We start from the raw sequence: 22,609 nt of genomic DNA, 5'->3' as shown, positions 1-22,609 counted from the left end.
GCTCTGTCACCTAGGCTGGAATGCAGTACTGTGATCATAGCTCACTGTAACCTCGACCTCCTGGGCTCAAGAGATCCACCTGCCTCTCAGCCTTCTGAGCAGCTGGAACTACAGACACATACTGCCGTGCCCAGCGACTTTTTGTTTTTTTTGTAGAGACAGCGTCTCACTGTGTTGCCTAGGCTGGTCCCAAACACCTGACCTCAAGCAATCCTCCTGCATTGGCCTCCCAAAGTGTTGAGATTACAGATGTGAGCCACCATGCCTGGCCCCAAAACATTTCCTGAGTACAAGAATTGAAAAAGAGAGAGAAATAACCTTGCATATACACACATACATACGTGTGTATATACATATATACACACACATATACACATATATACATGTGTATATATACACATATATATACACATGTATATATACATATATATATATACACACACACATACATGATTGCTTTATTTTTTGTCTTGATCGCTTGTTAGAATCATATTTATATGGAATAGATTTGATTTCCAGGGACAAAATATCTTTTAAATCTTTATTTCTTAAAGTGTTTTACCAAATACCCATTTCCTAGGAAAGCATATTTTGGGGGGTGAAGGAGAGACTGTCTAAGAAATTCTGCCCTAAACAAAGTTGAATGGAACTTTGTTACAGAACTTTTCAGAGCCTTAATCCTGCCAATGTAAACTGTGAAAAATCATAAGGGATGTAGTCCCCCAGTCTCATGTAAACAGAGACTCCCTTTTTAAAGCATCTAATGATACTAGTTTTCCTCAAAAACATGCTTTGGAAAATGCTGTTTTAAAAGAATAATGTAGGGACACAAACACACAGAGGGAGGGAAAGAAAAAGGGAGAGAGAGAGAATAGATTTCTAAGTTCTTAGGATGGAAAAATCGGGAACAATTTTTTGGACCTTTGGAAGATCCATTTTTGTAAACACAGAACCAGAAAAGCAAGATAAACCATTGGGTCATAACCATGGGGCATCTCCCTACAAGCAGATAAGGACATTTACCAGAGAAAATTCTATGCTACATTTAAAGTTTGGGCCATTAGAGGGCTCTCCAGACCTAATGGATTTCTGTCTTCAATCCCAGGACACACTCAGGAGAGAATCATCACTGTGATGGTGCTTGTTGGAGGAGACATACAAATCCATCCGAGACTGGGTACATTTCAGTCATTACATTTTGAGCTTCTGGGCAGGATTAACACAAATGCTTTTCTTCCCCCATTAAGTGCATGATAAAAATAGCAAGCTGGGGACATAGATCAATCTTCTAAATGTAAATGACTCGTTTAAGTCATTAATTAATATTAAAATAAATGTAGACAGATCATCCTATATTGTTATATGTGTCAGAGAAAACCTTTTCAGGTACGTCTAAGCTGTCTAGTTTTCAATGCTCTACTTCCTTGCAGTTAGCTTCTCATTTTTCTCAGGTATTGCTATTTATTCTCTTTTATCTGTAGATTGTCAAACACATTATTGTCTGGATGATACAGTTCATTCACTTATAATATGTAGCTCGACCTACAATCTGATCAACACATCTAATGTTATAAGCACACATGTGTATATGTATGTGTCCAATCACCCTAAATATGGAAGACTTTGAGTCACACTAGTTTTGAAGGGAGCAGTTATGAATGGTCAATCATAGCACACACTTGACTCAGCTGGGTATTTCCCTGGAAGAAATCTATTAATTCACTGTGGTGCTTTGTTAACGGTCACTGATTTGTGCCATGTGGAATCCTGATAGCTTTAAACAGTGGCTCCCACAGTGTGGTGCTAACACCAGCAGCATCAGCAGCATCAGCAGCATTTTCCTAAGAAATGCAGATTCCTGACCTCATCCCAAACCTGCCAAATCAGAAACTGCTGGATGGGCTGAAGTAACACAAAATGGCTATTTATATCTACAGAGGAACAAGCCACTGAAGAAACTGCCAAGATGCTTCAGGAAGAGACAGCATCTGTACATTTTTAATTAAAGCCAGATTATGTCACTCAATAAACCAGAAAGCAGACAGAAATATAAATCCCTGTTTCACTTCCTCTTTTGACATCTTAACATGAGACAAATGGTCATTTAGTCCATGGAAACACTCCAAGTCATACTCTGTGGTCCAGCTGCTAGAGCCACGTTGCTTTTCAGATTTAGAAAAATGGCAGAAACCCCTTTCTGACTCCTCCCCAGATTAGAAGAAAACAATATAAATAAGGCTGTGCCCCCGAAAATGCACTCCTATAATGTCTCTGGTGCTTAGTTCTTCCAAAATTGCCTGGAAGACCGAAGGATGTGACAGACAGCCAGTGAGATATAAGAGGTATTGATGGAGAGACGCTGAAAGCTCCCAAATTCCTTTCCCAGCAGCCTTGGGGTTATGCATAAAGCACTAGCAAAGCCTAGGCAAGTGGATCCAGGAATAGCGTCCTCACAGGAGCTGCAGCTGGAACATGCTTCTGTTTGGAAAGGTACTTCCTCTGCCCCAGTTCTTGACTTTTCCCATCACTCTCACTCAACGGTACCAGCAAAAGCTAATGCTCTTTTAAGTACTTAGGGGACTCTCCTGGCATCTGTAATTTTCCAAAGTGCTTTGATTCTTTTTCCCCCCACCATGAAGTGTCCTTACCTATGAGCCAGTAAATTACAAATAAAAAGAAAAACATTTAAAAAGAAAGAACACTTCTGAACCTCATCTTTACTTCACAGTGAGTCTGCATGTCATGTTGTCTCTACTTCAGTTGCCTTGTCTACCAAATGGGGATGTCCTCGGCTAAGCACACAAGGCTTCTAGGTGACCAAAGTCTCTATTTGTGATGGAACTGAGAGGATGCTCTTGGAGGGTCCAGGTCAAAGCAACTGAGTAAGGGTATTGTTGCTTAAAACACTCCCAGTTTGAAAATCCATGTAGCGAACAAAGAGAATGAAGCTGGGCAGTAGCAAATGCAAAGGGACTGTACAACTTTGGAAATTAGAATTGCTCAAGTTTGTCCCAGGACAACTGGCAGATGCTGGGTAAGATACTTTGGCGCTAAGACAGCTATCCCTGGCAGCATCTCGGTATCCACAGACATACAATATGGCCATGCACCAATAAACACCATTCTCAAAGGAACTGCTAAATCACATCTCAAGCCCCAGTTAATTTTATCAAACTCAGCATCTTATGCATACAACAGAAGCAAGAAAACAATAGCTCAAAGCATTTTGCCTATTGATAAGTGTGCTTGAAAAGGATGAAAAATCATGATTTGCCACTGCACTGTGTCTGAGTTTTTATTTTCTGAGGTCCCTATTATTATCAGTACACCATCTCCGCTATTATTAATATGATGTGATTATAATCGGGATATTATGCATAGTGTAGTTATTGATGTGCTCAGTAATTATAGTACTGCATTAGCACCTCTTGTAAAATGTAAATATTATTCCAGACCCTGAGAACACTGAGAAGAAATAGTATCACCATGACTTCTGTATGGTCTTTTACTCGTAGAAAAAAGAGATGGTTTCAGTGACATTAGAGGCAGCTCTGGAAGTCATGATAATTCTCGAGTTAATTAAAAACAAAACAAAACAAAACAAAACACAGCCACTACCAGGAACAGGCCTGCAAGTAGCTGCGGTGGGATATGTGAACCCAGGTATATTCAAAATCAGTAGGAACACTGACTTTCATTTGCCAATTCATGTAAATAATACGCCCCTGTTGAAGGACAAAAGACTTAAAATTATTCACCTCTTTCAATTTCATTTCCTCTCTCTACTAAGAATCAATATAAAAGCAATAATAGAAGACATAAACATGAAATAACATATAAAGAGATGCTTACTGAAGTGCTGGTGAAGCAACAAAAAGTTGGAAGCAATTTGTGGCCAATAATCAGGGGTTGGTACAACCAACTGAGAGAATACTATGGGCAAATATGTATTTGCAAAGACAATATTATGACACGAAAATATGCTCAATAAAATTAAGTAGAAAGGTCAGAAATACATGATAGTACATCTCAATTTTATAGTGCAAAATTGATATATACTCAGTGATTTGGGAAGACTAAAAGAAGACAGACCAAAGGGCACTAGTGGTCATGTCAGAGTGGTATGATTTAAGTGATTATTAAAATTCTTTTTTTTTTTTTTGAGATGGAGTTTTGCTCTTGTTGCCCAGGCTGGAGTGCAACGGCACAATCTTGGCTCACCGCAACCTCTGCCTCCCACCTCCTCCTGCCTCAGCCTTCCGAGTAGCTGGGATTACAGGCATAAGCCACCATGCCCGGCTAATTTTTGTATTTTTAGTAGTGACAGGGTTTCCCCATGTTGGTCAGGCTTGTCTCGAACTCCTGACCTCAGGTGATCTGTCCTCCTTGGCCTCCAAAATGCTGGGATTACAGGTGTGAGCCACCGTGCCCGGCCTACAATTATTTATTCTGGGAGATTCCCAAGATGGCTGACTAAAGAAAACTAGTACATGCCTCTTCCACAGAGCAGAAGCAAAATTGCAAGTAGATATTCACACTGTGAATACATCACCTAAGAGAGAACACTGGGATTCAACAGAGAAGTGATGGGAAGCACTGAAAGCAAGCAAGGAGAGGGCAGCAAGGCTTTCCTCAGCTGGGATCCAGGAGAAGCTCCCAGACATGAGGAAAAGATAAGTGAGAATCCCCAAGACTCCACATACCCACCACCATCTTTTTACAACTCTGGCTATGGGAGAACCCCTCAAGTGATGTGGGCTTCAAGATTTACATGGGTAGCTGCCTAGGGACCACACAGAGACATTGGTCCAGAGAGAGAACTCACAAGAAGCCCCATAGGCAACCATGTCCTGAGTGGCTGCAGCTTGTAGGCATTCTGAGCTAAGCCCCCAAAAAGACTGCATTCTATTCTGGGGCGGATACTGCCACTGTCACGGCCAGGCCAAGAAGGGAGAGGAGAGGCCTCGCACTTTCATGTACTGCTAGGAGAAATCCTATGCACCTCTGAGGGCTGTTGTGGAACCAAGAAATGAGAAAACTGCACTCCCCACAGACCCACAGCTACTTGCCTATACTACACCACCTTAGAGGGGCCCCACCTTCCCCAGTGGCAGTGGGTGCCATTCTGAGAGCCTAGCTTCCAAAGATCTGCATCCCTCCCTGGGGCCAAGGCTGATGCTACTGCTGCTACCACTGGGCCAAAGAGGGAGAGGGGAAGCCAGGCACTTTCAGACACTTTGTGGACAAATCCCACTGCTGCTGCTGCAGGCTGCAGTGGGACCAAGGCACAAGGAAACTACGTGTCCCACAGCTACCTCCCACCATGAGAGGCTTTGACCTCCCTAATAGCAGGTCCACAGGGCAGTGTGGTGCCTCCTACACCTGAACATTTTGTCAGCAGGCTGGAAACCACCCTACCTAGCCTGTCACAACCAGTGTCAATGTAGCTTGACCTCAGGACAAGCTACTGGATCCAGCTTGTCACCCCAGTGCTTCAGCATGCTGTTTAGGGGCCTGGAAATCTCCCAGCCCAGTCTACCACTGTTGGCACCTGAATATTCCTCCTGGGTCTGAGATTGGGCCAGCCCAACCTGCCAAAGCTACCACAGGTGGCACCCACCAGAATGCACCACCAGCAGGCCAAGGGACCGGCACACCCAACCTGTCGTAGCTATCACCAACACCAGAGTAGACCACTTGGGTTCCTGTGGGTTACTCCACCACCGCTACTGACATCACGCACATCACAGCAGCTGCCCAGAGATTTGAGAACCTGACCACACACTCATCCTACTGCTGCCACTACCGATATCTGAGCAAGCCACCTGGAGCCCAAGAATCAGCCTGTCTGGACTAACACTGGAGCTAGTGTAACCCACATTGAAGCCAAGCACAAGCAATGCTCAGCCTACCACTGCCTCCACTGGGGCCCAAAGACTGGTCAACCTGGCATCCTTGTCCTCAGCAAAACTTTACCCTGGCCCCCTGCTAGCAAATGCACCCTAAGTCATTGAGGAAATCACAAGTACAGCTGACACTATTTATAGCCTAATGAATCATACAAAGATCACACTACTACATGTGGCCAAAATCAAAGCCAAAATGTCTGACCCAACCAACAACATATATACATCTTCAGAGAAAAGCCCTCCCCTACAAAAACCAATTTCAAACAATTGAAAGAAGCAACCAGATTGGAAATTGGAAGTTATACCAGATGCACAGATATCAACACAATGAAACAGAATCATAAAACAGCAAGGAAATATGACACTTCCAAAGAAACAAGATAAAGAATTCAAAACATTGCTTTTAAAGAAGCTCAGTGAGATATAAGAAAATTTTGAAAAACAAAGAAATCAGAAAAACATTTTAGGATATGAATGAAAAATTTACCAAAGAGACATTTTTTAAAAGAACCAAATAGAAATTCTGGAACTGAAGAATTTATTGACTGAAATACAAAACACATTTGGAAGCTTCAACCAGAGACTAGAACAAACAAAAGAAAGCATCTCAGAACTTTAAGACAGGTCTTTGAAATAACCCAATGAGACAAAAATAAATAAAAAAGAATGGACAAAGCCTTCCTGACATTTGGGACAATATAATGCAATGAAATATTTGAATTATTGGTGTCCTTGAGGGCCAAGAGAGAACAAATGGGCCAGAAAATCTATTTAATGAAGTATTAGATTGAAAACATCCCAAGTCTAGCAAGAGACCTAGCCATCCAGATATAGGAAGCCCAAATATCCTTAAACAGATACAATGCAAAAAGGTCTTCTCAATGCTATATTACAGTCAAACTATGTACTAAGGCAAAAATAAAAGAATACTAAGAACGGCAAGAGAAAAGCATCTGTTTATTTATTTAGTCAGTTTATCTTTTAATTTAATCTGTTTTCTTTCAAGGCTATTACTAATATGTGAGGTTTTGTGACTGTCATAATGTTAATTGTTTTCTGGTCATTTTGTGTGTGTGTGTGTATGTACATGTCACATATATATGTCATACAATGACATATATGTCATCACGGTTTGGTAGTATACTGCAGTAGTACCACTTGAGTCATTTCTCTTCCTCATTTGTGTGTTTGGTCTCACAAAAAGACTGTGGAGGGATGGAGGGAGGTGGGCAAAGATAAAATACTACCTACTGGGGACTATGTTCACTATCTGGGTGATGAGATCATTAGAAGCTCAAACCTCAGCATCACGCAATGTCTCCATGTTACAAAACTCCATGTGTATCCCCTGAATCTATAATAAAATAAAAATAAAGAAGTCTCCCAACAAACAGAAGCCTAGGATTAGTTGAATTCACAGCCCAACCCTATCAATACCAGTCCTCCTGAAACTATTCCAAAAAATTGAAGTGGAAAGAACTCTCCCTAACTCATTCTACAAGGCCAGCACTATCTTAATACCAAAACCAAACAAAAACACAACAACAAAAAGAAAACTATAGGCAAATATTCATGATAAACATAAATGCAAAAATCCTTAACAAAATACTAGCAAACCAAATCCAACAGCACATGAAACAGATGACACACCACGACCAAGTGGGATTTATATCAGGGATCTAAGGATAGTTTAACTTATGCAAAACAATAAACCTAATACATCACATCAACAGAATTAAGCACAAATCTACATGATTATCTCAATAGATAGAGAAAAAGCATTTGATAAAATTCAACACTGCTTCATGATGAAAACTCTCAATCAACTAGGAAATAGAAAGAACTGACTTCAAAATAACAAAGGCCATATATGACAAAAGCACAGGTAGCATCATAGTGAATGGGGGAAAATCTAAAAGCCTTTCTTCTATGAACAAGATAAGGAACAAGATAAGGATGCCCACTTTCACCTCTCCCATTCAATATAGCACTGGAAGTACTAGCCAGAGCAATCAGGCAAGATAAAGAAATAAAAGGCATTCAAATTGGATAACAAGAAGCCAAATCGTTCCTCTTTGCTGATAGTATGACCTTATAGCTAGAAAAAATGAAAGAATCCACCAAAAAAACCTCCTAAATTTGATAAATAAGTTCAGTAAAGTTGCAGGATATATTAAAAAAATCAACATACAAAAATCAGTAGCATTTCTGTACACCAATAAAGAGCCAGAAGGGAAAGAAATTAATATGGCAATACTATTTACAACAGCTACAACGAAATAAAATACCTAGGAATAAATTTAGCCAAGAAAGTGAAAGATCTGTATGAGGAAAACTACAAAATACTGATGAAAGAAAATTAAAAAGACAAGGATCAGAAAAATTAATATTGTAAAAATAACCATAATGCCCAAAGCAATCTACAGATATAATGCAACGCCTACCAAAATACCAACAACATTTTCAGCAGAATTAGAGAAAATCATCAAAATTTGTATGAAACCAAAAAAAGAGCCAAAATAGCCAAAGCAATTCTGAGCTAAAAGAACAAAGCTGGAGGCATCACATTACCTGACTTCTAAACATATTACAAGTCTATAGTAACCAAAACAGCATGACATTGGTATAAAAATAGACACATAGACCAATGGAACAAAATACAGAGCCCAGTAATAAATCCACATTTTGACAGCCAACTGATTTTCGATAAAGGTATCAAGAACATATACTGGGGAAAGGACACCTTCTTCAATAAATAGTGCTGGGAAAACTGGATGTCCATATGCAGAAAAGTGAAACTGGATCCCTGTCTCTCCTGATATATAAAAACCAACTTAAGATGAATTAAAGGCTTAAACATAAGACCCAAAACTATAAAACAACTAGAAAAGGACATAGGGAAACACCTCAAGACATCAGTTTAAGAAAAATTGCATGGATAAGACTTCAAAAGCACAGATAACTATAATAATAGAAAAACGGAGGCTATATTAAACTAAATGGCATCTGCACACAAAGAAAACAATAAATAGGGTGAAGAGACACATGTTGAACGGGAGAAAATATTTACAGACAGACATTCAACAAGGGAACAATATTCAGAATATACAAGGAACTCAACTCAATAATTAAAAAAATAATCCCATGAAAAAGTGGGCTAAGGATATAAATAGACACTTCTCAAAAGAAAATATACAAATGGCCAACAGATATACAAAAACATGCTTAGCATCACTAAGTATCAGGGAAATCCAAATCAAAACCAAATTGAGATGTCATCGTACCCCAGTTAGAATGGCTATTATTAAAGAACAAAACATAACAGATGCTGGCAAGGATGTGGAGAAAAAGGAACTCTTATACAATGTTGGTGGGAATAGAATTGGTACAACTAGTACAGAAAACAGTAGGGAGATTCCTCAAAAAAAACTAAAAATAGAACTACCATAAGATCCAGCAATCCCGTTATTGGGTACTTATCCAAAAGAAAAGAAATGTGTATATCAAAGGAATACCTGCACTTGCATGGTTATCACAGCACTATTGATAAGAGTAAAGATAGAAAATCAAACTAAGTGTCCATTGATGGGCAAATGGATATAGAAAATGTGGCATAGACACACAATGGAATACTACTGAACTAAAAAAGAATGAAATAATATCGTTTGCAATAACATGGATGGATCTGGAGGTCATTATGTTAAGTGAAATAAGCCAGGCACAGAAAAGACAGATGCCACCTATTACTAATATATGAGAGCTTAGAAACAATCGATCTCATAGAGATAGAGGAGAGAATAATAGGTACCAGAGGCTGAGAAGGATGTGTGGGTGGAAGGAGGGGATAAAGAGAGGTTGGTTAGTGGATGCAAACATACAGTTAGATTGAACAAATAAGCCCCAACATTCAATAGCAGATTAGGGTGACTGTAGTCAGCAACAATGTATTAGGTATTTCAAAGTGGCTAGAAGAGATGATTTGAAATGTTACCAATGCAAAGAAATGATAAATGCTCAAGGTGATAGATATCCCAAATACCCTAACTCGATCATTCCACATCCTATGCATGTAACAAATACATGTGTCCCATAAATATGTAAAATATTTGGTATCAATAAAACAATTTAAAAAAATAAGATAAATTATTCATTTTATACTTTTCAATATGTTTCCAATTTTCTATAAGTATACACTACCCTTAATTAAAAAAAAAGATAATTTTCAAATACCGTACATCTCCCATTTAAGAATGCTTCAGACTAACCAAGTAATTAAAACAAGTCTGAATGACAATTAAAATTATATTGTTGGTTCTGGCACCGCCACTTTCTTTAGGGCTAGCCCCTGAGAGTCCTTCCACCCTGGGACTTTCATGGACATACCAGCCCTGCACCAGGCACTTACCTGGGAAGGTGTTGTCACACTGATTTCTGGAACAAAGTTGTCCTCAAAGAAACTGATGATGTTCTCCTGCTGCAGTTCCTTCGTCGGAGTGACTTTAGGTAGAGGTGGGACAGGAGGCCCTTTCCTTGTCTAGGAAGCATTACATACAAACATTAGTCCAGTCAAAGACAATGTGTCAGACATGAAGAAAGGTAGCTACATGGACAGATTGAGCTCTGATTGAAACTTATATCTGCATATAGCAGCAAGCCTATCTGATACAGGTAAAGAATGCTGTCTACTTGTGAGGCTCTCTGAGCCCTGATAAGCCATGGTTCAGGGGAAAAACAAAACTGAGGCTATAAGAGTCCATTCATCTCAACTCAAGTACAATACACAGAGCTGTAGGGCCAGGTACATATACTTTAAAGGTTAAACTAGGGCAATACCCTCTTCTGAACTAAACTGAAAATAATTTCTCATTTTGGAAATAAAATTTCAAAACTAAAGCAGCTTTTCATTTGAATTGGTGAGACCAACTATAGGCAGCTTACATTTCACTTTCCATTCAAGGATTTTGAAAAGTAGAAAACTTTAAAGGTCTGTTTAATACATGTTATCTTCCCAAGACTTTCCTTAGTTCAACTACATATAGATGGTCCTCAACTTACAGTGGTTCAATCTATGATTTTTTCGGACTTTAGGAAAGTGTAAAAGCAATAGGCATTCAGCAGAAAGTGTGAAGATACTCTCTCATGAGGCGGGGCAGTGGCAGTGAACCACACTTCCCAGTTAGCCCTGTGATCATGAGGGTAAATGACTGCTATTATGTTCTACAGTGTACTATAATCAGTAAATTACACAAGATATTCAACACAGTTATAAAATAGGCTTTGTGTTAGATAACTTTGTCTAACTGTAGGCTAATGTTAAGTGTTCTCGGCACGTTTAAGGTAGGCTGGGCTAAGTCATGATGCTCAATAGGTTAGGTGTATTTAATGCATTTTAACTTGTAATATTTTCTACTTACGATGGGTTTATCAGGACACAACCCCTTTGTAAGGCAAGAAAGGGGTTGTGTCACCTTGTACTGGACTGTGCCCCAGTCCAGTACAAGAAAGCTTGAACTGGACGGGGGACTATAAATTTTTCTACAGAAATTTCATTTTCACCCAACATAGGGAGAATAAAGGTGGTAGTTTCTCTCTACAGTTACCTTTGCCCAGCCCTTATTGTTTCTCTTCAATTATTTCTTCAATTCAATTTTATTAAGTGGCCACTTGTATGCAAGTGTGTGTACTAAAAAATGTCCAGGTGTACCAAAAAATGTGAGATGACACATAAACATAACTGCTTTTCTTGGCAGTACTTGCCAACTCTAAACTACTAGGAGAGGGAAGGTTTCATGCAGAGGTAGGATTTAAATGGAGCATCGAAAGAAAATAGTTTTGTAGCAAGAGATAGGAGAAGAGAGAGTGCGCTAGCCTGAGCATGCTGAGAACATGGTAAGAAGTCCCAAAAAACTTGAATATAGGGCATGTGAGGAAATATCAAGTCAAATAAGAAAAGCAGGTGGATACCTTCATGACAATCACAATGCCTAAAGCCTCACATCTCAGTCTCCCTAACTGGAAACTTCTCTTGAAGCCCCGGCACTGGGGGATTATCCTAGATGGGGCCACCTTCACCTCATCATGAGCTCTATCCCCCAATATATTTGACCTCTTCCTACCTGTGAAGGTGACCGAGGCCGTGCTGGTGCGGGAGACACAGGTGCTAATGTATGATTTGGACTTGCTGTCGGGCTCGGGAGGGGTGAAGGCTCCTCAGGCGGTGATGGTGTCTTTGCAATGCGGAGAGGACCCGAATCACTAGAGGAACACAGGTCATTGGGCAAGGGGCCTTCTCAAGAACAGTATTCATCTGATCAGGGGTTTTCCATCTCAGAGAAACCCAGAAGCCTAACAGGTACTGTTTGTTCTCCTGCTCTCCCCTTCCAGGTTAATTCTGGTTAATTGCAACAGTGATGGTGATAACTGGTACCATTTATTTGCACTACAGAGACCTCATTCATATATTATCTCTTGTCTTCACAGTAGCCATGTTTTATTATCCCCACTTTACAAGTAGTAAAGTGGGGCATAGATAGGTTAAAAATAAAAACTCTGAAATCACCCAGCAATTTAGTGAATCTGAATTCAGGTCTTAGTAATGCAAGCCCTCTGTTCTTTCAAAGAAGCTCCGCAAGAATCTTCCAAACATAAGCTGAATTGATTTTACTCATTTCACTTTCTATTTACAAGAGAATCTTGCCATGTCACAATCTATAAAAAACTATGAAAATTGTAACTTTTATATTAAAAGGTAGCCTTAGGATAGTGTTAGTAAGGATTTTGTAGAAGTGCTTTCTAATAACATTTGGAAATAAACTCACTAATTATTTCTCTTTCTAGACCTTATAAGTAACTACTCAACTCAGGCATCTTGAAATGTGCAACAAAATCAGACAAGATTCAGTTTCATTTACTAAGAACCCACCATGTTCCCGGCATACAGCCAGACGCTCGGGAACAGCCCAAATGTGATGACTAAGAAGCACTTGGGACACATCCTACTCTCTAAGAATTTCTAAAGTCTACAGCTCGAAGAAACAGAGTCTGTACCCCAAAATAAAAGAGCATGTACACAGCAGCATGGTCTGAGGAAACTGGGTCCTTTAGCGAGAACACAGACATGCCACATGATTGGGGTCATATGCCAGCAATCATGGCCTCAGACGGAAACATAGCCCCAATCTAAGCTTAATAGAGATGCCACCGAGCTCACTCACCACCGCATTCTGCAGAGGAATGTCAAAAAAAATGAAAGGAACATTCATTAAGTGGTCACGGCCCCGCTTTTTCTTCACTGTATCTCATTTGGCAACATCAAAATTTTCAGATGAATTTGTCCCTTTCATTTCCATGTAAGGGAACAACCCTAAATTTTTTCATGCACTTCATTCTTAAAACACTCAAATGTCATTCTGATATTCCTATTCCAATTCTTCCTTTGTGCCTAGCCCCATACTGAAATAACCATACTGAAAACAGTAACTCTGCCTCTCTTATGTATTCTTTCAGGCAATATTCTTTTCCTTAGAAAGAGAAGATATACTACTGCTCACATAGTATAGAAACCATAGCAGAACCTATAAGTAGGGCTAATCCAAAGAGCAGGGAATAAGAAAATTAACAATCTCTAGAGGGATCCAAACATTAACATACGTAGAAGTTGGTTCATGTGTATGACTATGTGTGTTTTCATAAATGTATGCAAATAAGTGTTTGTATTAAAATGGCAAATATAGAATGTCAGGACTGTAGATTACCTTGGAAACCATGTAGTTCAATAGTATCTTTTTTTTTTTCTATTGAATTAAAAAAAATGAGACCTCTAACCAGAGAGGTTTTGAACTTACTCAAGGAAGGCAAAGCAAGTTAACTGCAAAATCAGAAAACCGAAAGCTGGGTCTTCTGACTCCCAGCTCACTAGCCTTCATTCTCTGAGTACATAAAGTCTGCGAAGGATGGAATAAAAAGGATTCTAGAATCACCGGAGAAAGCTGGTGTGCAGCCAAACCCTGGCAAGGTAGACAGTTCACCTATGGATCACTGGGGCTCCGGGGTATTTGACTGGCATACTCATAATGCAACGTGCAATAAAACAAAAACAGCACAGTGTTCACCAGATCAAGAGTCAGGAGGTAAGAGGAAGATGAGATCTCACCTACTTCCTCTTTCCTTTCCCAATATGGATTCATAAAAGATGTCAGCATCGATGATAACAATCAGGACAAACTGTCATAAACTTTGGGAATTCCTTTCTTCTCCAGAGAAATTATTAAGTGCATAACAAGTTATATATTACAACAAGCATATACATTATATATTAAAATTTCACACTGTTGCTATCAAGCCTCATGGAAAGCAGAGAGAGGCAGAGAGGCAGAAAGTCAATGCTGTTGTGACATGAAGAAGAATCCTAGTTGAGTCACTGAAGGCCAGAAATAAGTGTAAAAGCACAGAAATAAAATTAGTGTCGGCTTCTAGGGTGAAAAGCCTCCTGTGAGACTTTTGTAGGATAAATAAAATAGTACAGGCTGGTCCACAGATTGCAGAAATTTTAACAAGCAGGACATTACAGGTGCTCCAATGAGCAGGGGCCTACCTGGGCGCTCCTTGGATGGTGAAGGCCTTGTCGGCGTGCTGGTCACCCAGTTTCGTCATCACTTCATACAGTTTGTGGCAAAGCTAAGGGGACAGAGGCCACTTGTCTATTAGTCACATGTCATTCTGGTGCCAATTCAGGCTATTCTCCCCAAGAAAGAAATTGCTTATTGAGAAACTATAAATTTTATGATAGTTTGGATGGCCTCAGGATAACTGAAATTCTGTATACGGTTCAAATTTAAAATCTATGTCAAAACGGAAACAAATGAAACACGAGTAAACTAAACGTATATATATATTAACCAGAGTACAGAGCAGAAAACAAAAGCTTACTGTTTACATTCACTCCACCCTTCTGAACAACAACAACAAAAATCAATCAACAACAGAGTTGTTGATTACCTAAATATTTTGAGAGCAATTTTGCATTAGCCTAAAATACCACTGGGAATTCCAACTTTATAAACTGCCTGGTAAAAGAAACAACAGTGTAAAACTGTGGCAAAATCTTCAAAAGATACAAAGAACTATGTGATCACTATGAAAAACCGTAGAAATGTTACCAAGGGTAATAACACACAACTAAAAGAAACATACAAAAGGGTGAATTCTTTGGATAATTCTATCCCATTTCATTTGCTTCCAAAATAAACCTTCCTTTACTTTATATTCCATATGCAAAAATAATCATCATGACTCACCACCGCAATTTCCTTATGAAACTTGGCTTCAAGGCTGGAGACGTTTTTGAAAGTATTAACATAAAATCCAACTCGTCTGCCATGTGGAAATACAAAGAGGAAAGAAGAGAGAGGGAAAGACCAGTCAGCAAAAATGATTTTAATAGCAATGAAATGAATGAAAACCCAGGTTTCTTTTATACCATTTTGAATAACTTTGGACTAAATAAAATACTGAACTCAAAGCAAGCCCAACATTTCCTCATCTGTTAATGAACAAAAACAAATATATTTTGGCATAGAGCATGATCTCTCCTAAAATTCAGTGCCTTAAGACAGTGATTCTCAGACCTTAGCGTGCATGAGAACCACCTGAAGGGTGTGTTTCTGATCCAGTAGGTCTGAGCATGGAGACTGGGAATTTGTATTTCTGATGAGTTTCTAGATGACAACTGATGCTGCTGATTCAGAGACAATGCTTATGGAACCCCCACCCTGAGAACTTTTTATATTTTAGTTACTGTTTCTTGCTTTCAAGATTTGAGAAGTTCATTATTAATTTTTATAAACTATAAATGGTCTAGTTATTATTATGTGTTTGGACTCTGAAATTTGTTTCATAGAGGGAAATATAAAACCCGTAAATTAATTCTAATTGCTCATCAAATATAAGAGCATGTCATCACTGACTAAATGAAAACATAAGCTGCCCATTCATAATAGCAATGAGACTAACTTCTTCTGTGGCTTATCTCTACTTAAATCCCTAACATACTTGACTTAATCTTAATTTTCTATACCTACAGTGATCATGTGACCCTGATTTCATATATTTTTCTTTTAATTGATTTTAAAAGATCATATACTTACTCATAAATACATGTGCATATACCTATTCATATGCATGTAAATATACATGCATGTAGACATCTATTCATTAATAAACAAAATCCTCCAAAGTGTGTTTGGGAAATGGTAAGCCCCCAGGAAGGTCAGACCAGAGCCCGGGAGAGGGGAGCCTAGTGAGGAAGCAGATGGTTCTCTGGGGCAGAGGTCCTTGCCAGACCATGAAGCACAACATTTATTGGCAGGCAGTGGGCAACCCCTAGATGTGTTTGAGATAGGGCAAAGGAGAAGACTTGCACCTGTATTTGAGGAAGCTAATTAAGGCAGCAGCTTGACGGGCAAGGAGAGACCCTACAGGCTACCTGTACATTATGCAGAGGGACCCCACTCGCAGTGTTTGCAGAGAAGTCTTCTGGGGCACTTTGAGTGGCAACTCATGACCCCTTCTCCAGGGCCCCAATCAACTGGGACAGTAATTCTTAACACTTTTCTTCCTTCAATTACTTCCTTCAATTACTCAAGAAAGGACCTATCCAACTCTGGGTACATGCATAGTGGTAGGTGAACATGTCTCTAGGAATGTACAATCCAGTTAGAGAAGCACCCAGAGGGGCTGCTCTATTTATACTTACAATGGAAATGTGTGTGTGTGTGTGTGTGTGTGTAAGAGAAATAAGCAGATTTTATATATATGTGTATATATATTTGAAATAAGCAGCTTATAAAACCACATGGGAATGTTAAGTTACAACAAGAAGGCATACATGATTACATATCAAAAGTGAGTGGATATGGGCAGAAACAGAGAAACTGAGAAGACAGGAGAGCAACGGGCCCTGTGACAGCTGCAAACACCTGCTTAAGAGGACAAACTTGGGCTGCAGAAAGAAAGGTCCAATTTAAATAGAAAGTGGGTACAGATGGAAGAGGTGTGTAAGTTGAACTTCACTGGAGAGTATTATTTTATTTTTATTAATTTTTTTCTATGGTAAACAAAACCCTAATGAATATCTATAATTAAGGTTTTCTACACAGCTTATTCATTTCCTTAGGACAGATTTCTTGAAGGTATTTGCTGGTAAAACGAGTGAACCAAATAAGCACTGATGTTCACTATCAAACTGCTCAACTGCTCGCACTAGACTGGGCCACTTATAGTCCCTTAAATATTACCTTATATACAAGGTAATTGAACATTACCTTACATATAACCTTTATAAATATGATAGCCAAAAGTTAGCATCTCACTGACATTTAAGTTTATATTTCTTTAATTAAAGTTAACACTTTCGTTCATTTATTTATTGCTCATCTGTATTCCTTCTTTTGTGAATCACCTATTCAAATTTTTTTATTTCTTAGTATTGTTTTTCTTAGCAATATGTAATGGCACTTCTATTAAACATATTTAACTTTGGATGCATTAGGCAAAAACAAAAAAGAAGTCCCATTCTTCTATATTTCAATTTTGTTATACAGCATATCTTACATTGTCAAATCAATTATTATCCTGAGAAAATGGTGTAGTATCAGAAATATCTTATTTAGAATAACTAAACAAACATCTGTTTCTAATATTTTGTTTTTTAATTTAGAAATTAAATTAACTAGCATGTATTTAACTAGGAAAAAGTGTCCAACATTTTTGATACAACTGATAGTGATTTTCTCCAATTTATGAAGTCAGAGATCCTGCAAAGAGGGGAATGCCTTTAACTGGTTCACTATTACAGCCCTAGCACCTAGTACACAGCAGGCATGAATAAATGAATGCATTCCATAAATGAATAAACAAGCCAGTGAATGAAGAAACTTGGCACTCATTCCACTCTAAGAGCATATTCTGATGTGACCCTGGCTTGTAAAAACTTAATGTAACCAGCAGTAGAATATACAGACACAGAGTACCAGAATACCAAGCTCTTGATTCTGATATTACCTGCTTAAAAGTTTCCTTTTGCAAGTTCTTTATAAACAAGGGACTCTGAGACATCACCATTTCCCTGAATGTGGCATCCTCAGGACCCTTCTTATTAGCTGTCAAAACCAACTTAATTTCTTTATTAAGATGTTTCTTTGTTCTCAGAAATAAAGGAAAAATTAAGTTGAGCTTATCACAGCTACAGTTTGCAGGCCTGAGCACTCTCCCCTTCGCAATGCCCTAAGGAAATCTGTCTCCCTGGAGGGGAGTGTCAGTGCTTCCCCCAGACCCTCTTGCAGTGGAGGAGGCAACCCCTGCTGTCCCTCACTTATTACGGAGATGGAGATGGAGGAAGAGTTTTTTCCTAGCTCTCTTCTGATCCTCTAAGCTCATTTACACTCTCCATTCTGGGATTAATGGCACTCATATTAAATCTCTTCAAAGCTTAATATCAACCTCTCAGCAAGACTCCTCAACCCCAACCACAATCCACAATGGCATGCCTCATGGTTTCTCCTCTCTCCTTCACCAGATCCTAACACTAACACAGTAGATCTCAACAACCATATGACTATCCAGCCAAAACATGAGCCCTCTAACTAGTGACTCCAGCATTCTATTTATACACATTCTGCATTGGCCTCTGACTTCTTGGATTTTGCCATGACTCACAACTATTTCACCTCTGAAATGGGGCAGATTAGTGGCCCACCCACTAACCTAATTTCCTGGGCCATGAGCTCCCTCATTCATTCATTTCCATTCCACCTGATTTTTCAAAACTTCGGTGAGATCAATGCACTTTTCTTCCAGGCCACTACCCTTGATCAGGTGGAACATCCTGCTTTATCAAGCTTGGGCCCTGTGATGTACCCCTTAACACTCTCAGGTCGGTCCTATCAACACCCTTCCTCCTTGTCCTGAGCCCCTGTTTGCCCCACATATCCTCAGTCCTAAATTATTTCACCTTTACCACAGTTATGCCATCTTCTCAAAATGACAAAAGTTATTTTTAGAAAGCTCCCCTTGCCCTTTAATTTCCCTATACCAGCTGCCACAGTTCCTCGGGCCCATCATAGTTAGAATCCTCAAAATAACAGACACCGGTTGCTGCTTCCTCATCTCCAATGGAGTCTCCAATGCCTATAATCAAGCTTCTGATCCCAACATCTACTGAAACCCCTCTGGACGTTTACCAAAGGTGATGCCTCTTTAGTCCTCATCTGCTTGATACCTCTATTGTAAATGATAGTCCTGGCACTCCTCATTTTAAAAATTCTCTCCATTCTTGCCTTTTTGAGATATCCCTCTGTTATGGCTCCTTCTACATTTCTGATTAATTTTTGGAAGGCTTTTCCACAGTCCCCTCTTCTTTTGCACATTCCATAAAATATTAGTGCTCTCAAAGGTTCTGCTTTGATCCTCATCTTGCCATTTGATCTATCGGAACATCTAATTCATCAACTCTCATGGCATTATTACCACCCATATGGTAATGACTCCCAAACCTCTCTTCAAGCTTTAGACTTAGCTTAATAGACATATCTTTTTGAATTTCCTAATGATTCTTCAACTCAGCATATATAAGCCAGATTCAATCTTCCCAAAATTTCCTTTTCTTTATATATTGCCTATCTCTTTGAGGGACAACTTCCCTAAACATCCAAACTACAGTCTGAGTTATACCATCTCATGTCACTCTCTACTAAATTATCCTTTTTTAAAATTTTTTCTGCATTGAACTTATTGTCTGATATCTTATTTTTCATTTCTTTTAAAGGTAACTGCCTTTCCCTGTCCTTCAATATAAGCTCCAAGCAAACAAAAACTTTCAGTACAGAATCTTTAGCATCTAACAGAGTTCTTCACACACAGTAGGTGGTCAATAAATATTTGTTGAATGAATGATAAATGTATCTGATCCCTGTCTTTCTCCTGCTTCATCACCACAAGCCCCTCCTAGACACTATCACTCTGACCCTGAGTTACATTAGACTAAAGTTCCATGAACCCAGATATCTGCTTCAACCCACAGGCCTTTATTCATACTCTATGTCAGCCTAGAATATCCTTTTCACTAAATGGTGGCTTTACTTATTTTACAAGATTTACCTCAAGAATTCTCTTTAGAGTCCTTCCTTCTTGGTGATACCACTCTATCATCTCTATCTATGTAATTTATAAGCTCCTTTGCAACCTGCAATCATATTCTAGTATTTCCTTTTTTAAAATTGAACCTGCATCCCCCTCTAAGCAGTAGTTCATTTCTCCTTCATGAACTACTAATCTTTGAAGATCAGTTTAAATCCAAAATTTTGAACGTTTTCTACACTTGGCAGTAATGGAGGAATAGAGAAACAAAAAAGACGTAAGGCACACAAAGCAATTACCAAAATAGTAGACAGAAAAGCCTACATTATTGGTAATTATATAAAGGTAAATGGACTGAGCACAGCAATCAAAAGGCAGAGGCTGGCAGAATGGATAAAACACACACCATGTGCACCCACAAATGATCCAACTAAATACTGCCTACAAGAGACACACTTTAGCTTCAAGATAGGTAGAAAGTTTAAAAATGGAAAAAAGAATATTCCATGCAAAGAGTAATGAAAAGAGAGCTTGAATGGCTATAGTAATATCAGACAAAATAATCAAAATTATTAGAGACAAAGAAGGACAGTTTATAAAGAAAAAACAGTCAATCCATCAAGAAGATATACCAGTTATAAACATATATACACCTAATAACAGAGCCCTAAAATACATTAAGCAAAAGCTGACAGAAATGAAGACAGAAATAAGACCAATAATGGTGGGAGACTTCAATATCTCACTTTCAACAAGGCAGAAGATAGTAAGGAAATAGAAAACTTGAACAACATATAGTAAACATGAACCTAACAGGCATATATAGAACATTCCACTCAACATTCTGAAGGATTATAGTTCGATGCATTAATAACTAACATGTAATATGTTTATTACTTCATGCCCAGTATTATGCATTTCCTTATAGGAGGCAAAGAAGATACAAAATACTAATGTCAATTTCCAGGTTGAGTAATATAGCTTGTTAAAGAACATATGTATTTATGGAATAACTTGAAAAATTATGACTGAATGCAATCTCATTTTAGATAAAGAAAGGCCCTAGATAAAAGCAGCACGATTCACAGGAAAACAAAACAAAACACCAAAGTGTTTTTAAATGCTACCTTTAGGATTTACAAGCTTAAAAATCTAAGGTGAGGTATTTAATTAATATGATCTTTAGCTTCTCATCTGTGAAATGGAGAGATCTGTAATTGTAATGATTAGAGGTTATATGTGTAAAGTACATAAAATGACACCTAGCAAATAGAAAGTATTCCAAAAAATGATCTTTGGTATACAGCATACACAATGCACACAATTATTATGGTTGAGTCATCAGGATTTTATCAAGAAATATGCTACATAGAAAGGAAGGCCTAAGTCAGGTTTTGATCAAAAGGCAGGATCTGGATTGAAAAACTAGTTTTGACTGGTGTTATTTCCTAAGTGCCAGAGTGAGACATTAGATTGATTTCAAAAGCATTGAAACATTTATACTGTGTATGACCAGAAAAGGGGAAAGGTTTCTTTCCAAAATTATCCCTCAGATATTCCCTTTGTTTTTAAGTCCCTACAAAGTCTTTCATGCTACAAGACACTCCAACAATTACTTTACTTTGAATAACCAAATACAATTTAGGAGGGGCACAAAAGACTGAAATAACATCAATGCTAGTTTTGGATGTAGTAGAGATCACTAGAAAAACCTTAGTTATATACCCAATACATATTAAGGCAAATAATACATATCTGTCTCTTAGCAATTCTGGCAATTTCCCCAAAGTTTCATAATTGGCACTGGCAATTTCCCAGGGGTATTATCTCATCATTGAAAGCCTTGAACACTGTGGTACCCAAGCCTTTTTGAAGATCAGTTTAAAAAGCAATTAAGCAATTACATTAGAAATCATAAAAAATTCCTTTACAGGGGAAATAAAAAGTATAACTGTCTTAATTGTATGTAAATGACAACCTGTGTTTGGAACTAAATATCTGCGGAAGATGATGATAAGCTCTGGAGAACTACTAGTTGAGATGATGAGTATCTTAAGTAAGGACAAAAACACTGATGCTAAAGATATATGTAAAGATTTTGGATAAAAGTATTCCATGAAATGTAAGAGCAAAAAAGTAATATCTGTATTTTTTTTTAAAAAGCCATAGCATCATGTAATTTGTGATTTTAAATAAATGTGAATAACTAAGTAAATTCAAATCATAAATAGACGTTTGTTTTATCTCTATCCCTAAAAGTTGTATATATTCAGATTGTTTAAATCCTCTCTGGGGGAGAGAAGAGGTCTTCTTTAGGCACATACAGTGAGGTCCTAAGCAGGCCACAGAGATGTCAAGGTGGAGCTTCTGAAAGAAAAGGTGTACAGGAAGAGATCAAAGGAAGAAATGTAAGGGCAAGACTACCATCATAATACACAACAGGATGATGAGGGTTAGGGTAGGGACAGTGGGACCAGAAAAAGGGAGAGTGATCCAGAAGCCCACACTGAAAAATGATGGATTGTTTATTTTGATGGCTCTTTGGTTTCCTGTAAGTAAAAATTGCA

At 38.4% G+C, this 22,609-nt stretch overlaps 1 protein-coding gene across 3 annotated transcripts in view; it reads right to left on the bottom strand.

The window, feature by feature from the left end:
* The window catches only part of AMPH (amphiphysin), a 250,400-nt gene that overhangs the window by 72,596 nt on the left and 155,195 nt on the right, over positions 1-22,609 (bottom strand). For all 3 annotated transcript variants that reach the window (XM_063609652.1, XM_055293373.2, XM_055293372.2), the window contains exons 8-11: positions 15,206-15,281; positions 14,503-14,585; positions 12,026-12,164; positions 10,315-10,443 (exon numbers count right to left, since the gene is read on the bottom strand). In XM_063609652.1, the coding sequence (XP_063465722.1) occupies positions 10,315-10,443; positions 12,026-12,164; positions 14,503-14,585; positions 15,206-15,281 (427 nt within the window). The remainder of the gene's footprint in view (positions 1-10,314; positions 10,444-12,025; positions 12,165-14,502; positions 14,586-15,205; positions 15,282-22,609) is intronic.

Source organism: Symphalangus syndactylus, chromosome 9 (assembly GCF_028878055.3).
Source record: "Symphalangus syndactylus isolate Jambi chromosome 9, NHGRI_mSymSyn1-v2.1_pri, whole genome shotgun sequence".
NCBI lineage: Eukaryota > Metazoa > Chordata > Mammalia > Primates > Hylobatidae > Symphalangus > Symphalangus syndactylus.
The sequence above is the reverse complement of the archived record's forward strand: the minus strand, read 5'-3'. Positions and strand labels throughout refer to the sequence as shown.